This window comes from Prorops nasuta, unplaced genomic scaffold (assembly GCF_024137725.1).
Source record: "Prorops nasuta isolate Cenicafe-Biocafe unplaced genomic scaffold, Cenicafe_Pnas_1.2 PNAS00017, whole genome shotgun sequence".
In the NCBI taxonomy this organism is placed as follows: Eukaryota; Metazoa; Arthropoda; class Insecta; order Hymenoptera; family Bethylidae; genus Prorops; species Prorops nasuta.
In genome coordinates this window covers 4,761,714-4,771,308 of record NW_027116814.1, presented here as the reverse complement: position 1 = coordinate 4,771,308, position 9,595 = coordinate 4,761,714, and the positions used below count along the sequence as shown (strand labels likewise).

The following is a 9,595-nucleotide window of genomic DNA, read 5'->3' as shown; positions in this document are numbered from 1 at the left end:
TAATATTGATGCCAGAGAAATTTGGAAAATCCTTTTACCTTCGCTAAACCCTACTGCAGATAGAAATTTCACATATATAAATAACTATATTATTGTAATAAACTGAGATATTCACGCATACATCGTTAAATATATATAAGATTAATCAATTTGAACAAAAATATAATCGAAAAGTTAAAGAATATGTTGTTAATTATAAAATATTGTAATCCTATTGTAAAATTGTTTATAGTGGTTCTACATGTTCTATGCTTTTATTTACATTATTGTAAATACATTAATATTATAAATGATGTAAGGTTACGAAGAAGGATCTATTAATAATAATCAAAAATTTTGCAATATGAATTATCTGGTTCTTAAACTGCACACTTTTTTTTTCTCTCTATACAAAACTTCCATTTGAACTATAAAGAGAAAACATATCAATTAGAGGAAAGCAGCTTTTAAACTTCATTGCTTTAAAAACAATATCTTCTGACATTATAAATACTAAGGTGTCATCGTACCATAAGGATCTATTCTAAGGAGCTCAAGTTTGTCAGCTGTTCGTTCCCTAATAGTACAAAATTTGTGCCCGCTCACCAAGCTCTCCATTAAAACTATTACCATTCTATAAAATAGAAAATTAACAATTATTGTGCAATTTTTAAAAATATTTTCATGCTCAATTGTTATACATAATATTTGTCAAAAAAACAATATTTAATTATTGCTAAGATTAATAATGCAATTTAAGAATTTACTTAACTTACTTGCTTTTTGCTTTTTTAAATAGTACATTTGTCAGAAACATTATTTCTATGAATACGAAAATGTTTTTAAAGAATTACAATTAAACTTGCATTGTTTTGAGGAAAATTGAATCAGTGATTATGAATATTTGTAAGACGAGTGATCTGTCAAGGTTATGTTTCTTGAAATTCCCTAGTACTCATTGATTGGTTGTTAATAATGGTTGATTTCAGAGCTGTGAAAAACTAAACACACATACAGTTCATACACCGAAAAGTGGCGGGATTCGCCAGGCATTTACCCATACCTGTTACTCCATTTATAACACGTTACGTACGAAAATTATCTTTATAAGCAATTTGGAGTTGTTTAGCTTCACTTCTGGAGTAGTAGCAGGTCAATGTTGTACAGGCTGAATCTTTGAAACGGGAAGTTCTCCATTCTGACAATAAGTTGACTTTGGAGTATTTTTGTTTACTTACTGAAAAAGAATGTCTCAGCCTTCAGTAACGGCATATTTCAATACTCGAAAAAGGCACGCAAGAGAGGATCTCATTAATAAAGCTAAGGTACGTTTATTAGACCGAGACTCAAAAATTGGAGAAGCCCCTGTTTCCTCCGACTCTGCAAAATCTGTTAAGAGTAAGGACGAGATGGGTGCTAGCCCAAAGATTATTATTGTACCTGAAAAGACAAGTACTTTGAGTACACCTGTGAATACTAATTCTGCAGTTTGTAAAATACAGTTTGACTCTCCTAAAACAAGTATGCCGAAGGCAGCTAGAAGCAGTACAATTGTTAAAATAACAAGATCTCAAAAAGCTTTAGTGAAAGACAGCCAAGTTGACATCCGTGATAGTTTTTGTAAGGTAAAAAAGGAGCAAGAACCTAAAAATGTTACATTCAATAAAATTGGTTCGCTGAGCCCAAGGAAAAAGCGTACTGCTGTCAGGAGAAATCCACCAGCTGTTTCCCAGAACAGTAAAATTGATGAAATCAAGGAAAGTGAATTGCCAGTATCTAGAGCAGTCACACCTACAAAAATTCCTATGAAGGATAATCTGATGGAAAATCAAGATCTGAGTCTGGGGGAAATTAAAAGAAGAATCATTAAATCCAGCAGATTAGAAGAGCTAAAAGCATCTATAGCTCGCTTTAAAAATTGTGAAGAGAAATTGAATAAGTTGAACAATAGAGAAGAGCGGAGCCCAGAAATCAAGAAATTTGACAATATTCAACTTGAGATTCCAGTCAGGTAAGATGGAATAAAATTTTTGTTATACCCATATGGGGTAATACCATTTCATCAATAATTTGTATTATTTTTTAACAGTCCGCAAAAACTGTGTAAATCACCAAGTAAAGCTTTCTTAAGTCCAGTTAAGAATATTCCTGATGGCGTGAGTTCTGCAAAACGTTTACTATTTGATCCAAAAGAGAAACCCCCTAGTCCAATAAAAGGTAGCCCAACAAAAGCTCCAGCCTATCAACGGTATCTATCATTGGCTGAAAATAGTGCTCCAGCTTTGCCCCTTCCTTATAACTACCGTTTCTTAGCTGAAGTCTTTAGAGCTGTAGATACGGTAAATTATTAAACATTGACTCTAAAAACCTAACTGATATTATCCTTGAAATATTTGCAAAAGAGTTAAATAATTTTTCAATAGGTGATTGCCATGCTGTTCAATCGCAAAGAGATAATAACATTTAAAAAATTAAAGCCAGCCGTGCAAGAGCTGTTACGTCGAAATTTTACATTGGAGCATGTAGCACAGATTAAGACCATATATCCAGAGGCATTCTCGTTTAATCAAGAGAAATATAGATCGTACGGGACGGGACTGAAGGAGGAGCAATTCGAGCTGATAATAACTCCGATCATCAAATCTCAAAATGGACGAGACGTTTCTGATGGCGATACTACGAAAACTGCCTCCGAGACAAATATGAGTCCAACGGTATTGGTGGAACGGATGAGATTCTTCTATAATACTTTATTAGGTGAGAATATATTTAATCTGGATTATATTACATTCCAAAAAAATATATATCTTGAATATCTGTGAGCTTTGAAATATTTTTTTGTTCAATATGCAGAAAGAGTAAAGGACGAGCATGAGAAATTCCTGCGTACTTTGAATCCTCCGTTGGTAATTCCTAAGGGAAAAGTTATGCGTTGGCATCCTGAATTCGACGTGGAAAGTTGTAAGATGATCGAGGTTGCCGAATTACCTCAGCCACCCAATGTGGAAAAGGTGTCGTCAGCAAAGGACGCTCTTGGTAAATTTTTCAATGATTGCATTTAATAATCCAATAATTCCGCAAGCGCCAGTGGCCCATATGTATACACGTATTTGGGACAAAATAATCAAAATAATGGTGCCGACGTTGCATAAGTATCGCGGTAACCGCCGATATTACGTGATTTCACAAAAGTAAACCGCGACGGTCCGCAATACCTGTATTCTTGTGCAATTTATCAATCATCAAATATTTCGATGACGCGGTAAATGCGCTCAGAAAATTTCATGCATATTTATAACATGCTGTTACAACAAACATTCATTTCTCGTTGATAAGTGAAAATGATCGATATCGTGAATGGATTTACGATTTCTTTGACCAAACATGAAGCGGCGAATAGAATTGGTGAGAACGTGCTCTGCACAGTTTCTTCAGCAATTCTTCATAGAGAAATATAATCTAATATAATAGTTTCCAGTAAATTTAATTTCTGATTTTGTTTGTCACAGAGAAGGCAAAGACTCTGTTCAATTGTGGTACGAAGATGGAGAAAGCACTGCAGAGATTGGCCGAGTCACAAGAAAAAGCAGCCCAAACCGCGGATGGTGCATCTGCGGATCTTTTGAGAAAAAATGACACTTCCGTGGTTGATACCCCGCCGGCTACACCCACTACTCAAGCCCAAAGCTCTTATCTTGAAACAGCATTCAAAGGAATTCCCAAGTCTCTCCTCGAAAAGGTAACTTATCTCTTAATTCACAAAGCTCTATAAGATTTAACGAGCTTAAAAAGTAGATTTACACGAATAATTAATGTAACAATGCAATTGAATTAACAGGTACGTGCGAAACAAGCTGCAAAAGCGTTAGAAATAATGACTAGAACGCCAAATGCAGATAAAGAAGCTGCATTGTACTCCAGATTACCGGAATTGGCAAAGATCCTTCGAAATATTTTCGTAGCTGAGAAGAAGGGGGTCCTCGCTTTAGAATTTGTCATAAACAAATTGGATAATTCGTTCCGAACGAAGTTAACGTCGAATGAGCTGGAAGAGCACTTGAGGCTAATGTGCAACCTTTTGCCTACGTGGCTTAGCCTCCACGTCGTCCGGAAGGTGAATTACTTAAAGCTTTCCAGAGACGTTGATCTATTAAAGGTTATCAGGAGACTCGAAGTTTTAGCTAACGAAAAGGTCACTGCATCATGATATATACAAAATTTTGTATTGCTCGAGCCACTTTCGTCTCGGGATTCATTCTTTTTTATAGCTAATTAGTAAGGTGGAATGTTTTTTGATATATTTTTTATCACGCGCAATAATAGGAAGCATGACTCACTATTTTGACGAAACTCACGCTTCTATATTTTTATAATTGTAATATAACCATTGTTTCATGAACTAATGTGGTTTTTTCCCTCACTGTACTGATTATTCTCTTTTATTTTCAACTCTTTTGTTTTCTTATCTTCATCTGCGTTTTTCGCTTATATTTTTACTTTTTCCCCCCTTTTTACTCTTATCATGCAAAAACGATTACTGTGGCAATGAATTATTTACAAAGAAAGAAATATGCAGTACGACTGATAATGAAGGGGACGTGTTTCATTTACAGAACATGTATTTTTTGTGGACGTTTTCATCCTGCATCATAATTAATATGATGTGTAATTTTATATTTTCATCTGTAAAACGAAAAATGCGTAATAAAGTGATAAATGATGAAGAGAGGCAGGAATTAATGGTGTCAGCTAATCCCTTTTTTACTCCTATTTTTGCAACACAATCGATCGATGTAATTAAACCAATAACATATGTTACTAGACACGAGAAAGAGAGAGATGACTCCTGAGCAATATTTCCGTTATTTCTCCCTATCTCTCTCTTTCTCTCACATCACATCTCTCTTAAAAAAATTTAATTTGTAAAGAATTCGAAAGATACCATTAACAAATTGAATCAATGTGATCAGATGCGATCTGCTCGACTGAATCTAATTCTCTTAAGTCTCCGTCTGATTCTGGATAATTAATTAATTCAGTTGGATCTTCCACTGAATTCAATTGAGTGAATTTAATTTATTTATACTTTACCCACTTGTCGATATTGCTTCGTGTCGGTTGATAAAAAAAAAAAGAAAAACAGACAAGAGCAGACTCACCAATCTCGCATAGCTTTCCATTTAAGAGCTCGCGAAATCTGTCATTTAATTACACAATTGTATTGCCGCAATGAGACCTGCCGTTTATCAATACCTGATTGTTATTTAACATCTAAAGCAACAAAAGGTGGCCGTCATTAAAAATTATGCGACGAAATTATTGAATTACTTTATTGTCACATGCCAGCTGATGGCATTTAGGGATATCGTTTTATCTGATGTATATTATATTTATATCATAGTGAATACAGTCTGTAACGCTTAATGTAAAACGTCTCGCAGTATCCTCATTTTTTTTCCTTCTGTATCACATCCCGCGTATCTCCGTCTGCGTAACGCGTGACACAAAGATTTCTCGGGCATTTATCAATAATGCTGATAATGATATGATGATGACGATGACGATGATAATGATGATAATAATTAGCCGGTATCTTACATTCTTACATTCTATGGACTTTAAGCCGCACATGTGTTTCTATTATTTTTAATTACAACGCACCCAGTGTTCCTTTCGCTTTTGACCGATCGACGAATCTTTCGAAAATCTCGTTTTACGTTTTCCTGACGATTCTCGCGTGAACATTGTACACGAATTTCTGTAGAAATATCGGAGCGCTGTCTATCCGTCGCTTAGTTACTTTCGTGACAGGCAGATGTAACGTTACTCTTATCGTCCAGTGGAATTGGAATTCTGTTGATGAGAAAAACTTGACTCGAGTGTAAATTTGACAAAGGGAGAGAGATCTCGAGACGGATTAGACGAAAATTGGCCTATAAGTACCGAGGTTGAAATAAAGCAACGTCTTACGTAAAGATGATTGAAATTATAAAAAGGAAACAGATGTTTTTACTATATTATCCTCTTATTGCAGAGCAGCTCTCGATTCAGCACTGGGGGAGAAAAAGGGGTATAAAACTTTGTTAAATCGAGTGCAAAATTAAAAATGATAGATTTGCATCATTACTTAATAATACAACGTGTATTTTCTCACTTATATTTTCAAGCTTATCAATGATTTACCCAATCAATGCTGCTCGGTCAAGCTCACTTTAAAAATTCATTCTCTCTCTCTCTCTCTTTCACTCTTACACTTCAATATCGCATAATTACATATTTAGTATAATGGTAATAAATTCAAATAATTTGTTCTCTCTCCCCACTCTCCCCTCGTTTACTTCATTATCGTATCGAATATTGAAGCGTGTGGTACATTTGTTATACAAATAAAAATCTTGACCGACACTGTCCAAACCATGTCTGGATATTTTCTAGTGCTCGCACTCTTCTATTCCTAAATAGTCCTGATTCTGTTGTATTTCTGTATTTGTGTGTGTGTATCATCTTTTGTATACTAGGGAGGATTACAATGAAGATGAAACGGGAACGGGGGGTCGTTCGTTGTAAGAGTTTGGATTTCATTCATTAAAGACTCTACTCACTAGTCGCCTGATTTTGTGTGATTTTACATAACTATTTATATACTATATATACTATAATGTATGTGTGTGTATTCGTACATAATCAGTCATATAAAATAATTATAATCTCGTGTTCGTCATACTTACTGAGAGACCCGATCCTCTTCTTCCCCGATTCCCATTAATGTGTTTATTAAAATTTTTTCTCATCCCTCCCCTTTTCTACCTCTTCCTCCACATCTCTTTTTCACATTTCAAGATTCTCGAGTTGACCAAGTATATTTTGGGGTAGATTAACGAAGAGAGACATTTTTCTTTTTTCACAGTGTATAAAAAAGCAAACGCTTTTTGTTTCGCGCAGAAAGCTCAGGCATTTAAACTGTCCGTCCAAAACTGAATTTATTTTATTATTATTTTTCGGAACTTATCTCACTTATCAGAATGAAAACTCAAAGATCCCCCTCTCTATCTTTTTTTATTTATCGTAGGGCTTTATGAATGTGGCAACGAGAAGGCAGGCATTTGGAATGATTAAGGAGAAACGAACGAAATATATCAGCTCGAGTGGTCCAAGGGGAATCCGTGTTTTTAACGCACGATTAACATTCAGTAAATGAGATAAGTCTTTACCCTGTTTCTGAGACCACCCCCGTTACAATAAAATTCTCTTTTAGTTGTCAGGGTACGCGACCAGTGATTTTTCATTTTCTCTCGTACTCTTTTACATACTATTAACATCTACATTGATTTTAAAAAATGGCAAATATGCGAAGCTCAGAGATTAGTTTGTCCTTTTCCAGAGCAACAAGGTCTTGGTTGACGTTGACGAGCGGCATAGGAATAAAAGTTTGGTCGACTTACAATTCCAAATATAACTATAGCTGTGGGCTTACCGAGAGAGAAGTCGAAGAAGAAAGCTTCGCGTGTTCAGAGAAAGAAAACTTGTACAATTGCCGTATCTGATGTATTTATGCGTGTAATTAATGATTAACGACAATGATGTGATAATGATTACATTGGAGAGATGCAAATAGAGGGAGCAAGTAAACTCGCAAGCACAAAGGTACGATTTAAAATTATAAGTCGACGAAATGGAGTCTCGTAGAGCAACGGAGACGGACAGTCATACAAACCAGTGCACATGCATGCCGAGAATTGTTATAATAATATTATTATTTACAGTGTGATTATTATATATATGCTGCGGCGGTGATATTCTTGATTGAAAACTTTTGACGACGACCGATAGTTTCCTTAACGTTTAAACATTACTCGTTTTCTCCTTATAATTATATTTTGGAAACTCCGATATATTCTCTTTTAAATTGTTTTATCTCTCTCTCTCCTATTTCTTTATATATCCTATAGTGTTTCACGCTTCAACACTGAAATATTGTTCCATATTGAAAAAATTTCTGCACTTTGTCCTAGATTACACGCTAATGTCGATAAATGCTCCTCCAATTTCACAAAGATATCTAGAATATCTTGTACGTATTGTTGACAGTCACAGTTTAGCACGTTTTACATCCTGCGTATAAACGTGCCTCACAGAGTTTAAGTTTTTCTTTTTCCTCCCCTCTCCTTTGTCGCACATTACTGCAGCAGATCCTTGGTTCTCTTGCGCTGGCGAACGAAAGCTTATCCTTCGCTATTTTCCTCTTTCCTCCTATTTTGTTCGTATCTTCCCTCGTTTCATTTTCAACGCACATTTGCCAGGCTGCGCAAAATTCGAATTTGCATCGGTAATAAATTCATTAAGCTCTCTTTCCTCTCACTGTAAATTAGACAAGAAACAGATTTTAGTTAATTAAGCTCCCACTTATTGTTGCATTGTATTTATGTACAAGAAAAGCTGATAAGAACCTTATTTAGTAAAACGTTACTTTTTTTATCGACATAGTTTTGTTCAGTTTTCTGTTTCTGTATATACAATGCGTTAGAAAATAGTTTAATCATCGAACTATGGAAGGATGTTTAGTTTGCACTAGCAGTTAAGGTCTGAAATCAACAAAGGATTTAATTATAGTTTTTTCGTTCTATCTAAAAGCTTATAATGCATATTATACTATGATAAAGGTTGAAAAATTGTGAGCGGAGAGAAGACAACGAAAAACGTGAGAATGTGTCAATATAGTACATGGAATTTGGTTCTTTTCAATCAACAGCTAAATAAGATTCCTATAGCCAGCTTATAGCGTATCGATTTTAAGGCAAACATTCCAATGAGTGTATGCAGTAAAGTCCGAATACTTTACACGAACTTACCTCCAAAATATTTTCGAGAGAGAGAAAGAGAGAGAGAGAGAGAGAGAGAGAGAGAGAGAGAAAAATAGAAAAAACGATTAAACGAAAGACATTGGAAATTGAGAGAAAATTGAGTGAAAGAAATCATAAGTTTCGCGCAACGTAAAAATTGCAAAACTGAAAAATTAGATAAAATGAAGTTGAAATAATTATAGCTTTGAGTAAATATGAAAGCTGGTCATGAACTAATATGGATAGGCACTCATGAGCAGGCAAACTGTCAATGGTGAACAGTGTATGTACAAGATGTCCCAATATACCAATCAATCAACATATTCCAATTCATAACGTAACCAGAGGAAGTGACTGAAAGATCATCAAGAGACTTGGGAAATTATATGTCATATACATATGTGTATAACATGGAGATTATTCATTACTCAGATGCCTGGAGAACGAATAGAAGAGTAAAAATCGAGCGACACTTTTTTTTCATACAAATTATCCTGAACGTAAGATTGTGTGATTTAAAGTATTATTAATTGAATTCTTTTTTCTTTAATCTTTGCATGACACTTTCTTACATACAATTCTGTTAGGTTGGCAAGAGAAAGTAACTTTTGATTTGGAGCTGTTCATCCATATATCTACGTAAGGTGAAATTACTTTCTTGTCAATCCAATTATATAAACAGTTTTCTGACGTTCAAGAGTTCAGGAATAATGGGGTAATTGTTGCACTGATTTCTCCGTACAAAAATAGATTGGAGCCTATTAAAATTGCTGGAC

At 34.8% G+C, this 9,595-nt stretch overlaps 2 protein-coding genes across 4 annotated transcripts in view; one reads left to right on the top strand and one right to left on the bottom strand.

Annotated features, from left to right (window-relative positions):
* The first annotated feature begins 798 nt into the window (after nt 1–798).
* On the top strand, nt 799–5,193 carry dup (double parked). 2 transcript variants are annotated; one of them, XM_066736968.1, is made up of 7 exons: nt 799–1,304; nt 1,482–1,990; nt 2,069–2,318; nt 2,403–2,736; nt 2,833–3,015; nt 3,489–3,718; nt 3,818–5,193. In XM_066736968.1, the coding sequence occupies exons 1-7, from the start codon at nt 1,227–1,229 to the stop codon at nt 4,184–4,186; spliced, it is 1,953 nt and encodes a 650-aa protein (XP_066593065.1). In that variant the 5' UTR covers nt 799–1,226; the 3' UTR covers nt 4,187–5,193. The 2 variants fall into 2 exon arrangements, with proteins under 2 accessions (XP_066593065.1, XP_066593064.1); XM_066736967.1 differs by having other exon boundaries at nt 799–1,990.
* A 99-nt stretch (nt 5,194–5,292) lies between these two features.
* Nucleotides 5,293–9,595, bottom strand: part of Rim (Rab3 interacting molecule) — a 35,625-nt gene continuing 31,322 nt past the window's right edge. The window contains exons 25-26 of one of the 2 annotated variants that reach the window (XM_066736963.1): nt 8,427–8,561; nt 5,293–8,337 (exon numbers count right to left, since the gene is read on the bottom strand). In XM_066736963.1, the coding sequence (XP_066593060.1) occupies nt 8,538–8,561 (24 nt within the window). In that variant the 3' untranslated portion in view covers nt 5,293–8,337; nt 8,427–8,537. The remainder of the gene's footprint in view (nt 8,338–8,426; nt 8,562–9,595) is intronic. The other variant, XM_066736964.1, reaches the window with a different exon arrangement.

Excerpts from the sequence above, each read along its gene's own strand:
- dup (XM_066736967.1), top strand. The coding sequence starts at position 1,227 with ATGTCTCAGCCTTCAGTAACGGCATATTTCAATACTCGAAAAAGGCAC. Across the intron at positions 1,991-2,068 it reads CAACTTGAGATTCCAGTCAG|TCCGCAAAAACTGTGTAAAT; the intron begins GTAAGATGGAAT and ends ATTTTTTAACAG. Across the intron at positions 2,319-2,402 it reads TCTTTAGAGCTGTAGATACG|GTGATTGCCATGCTGTTCAA; the intron begins GTAAATTATTAA and ends ATTTTTCAATAG.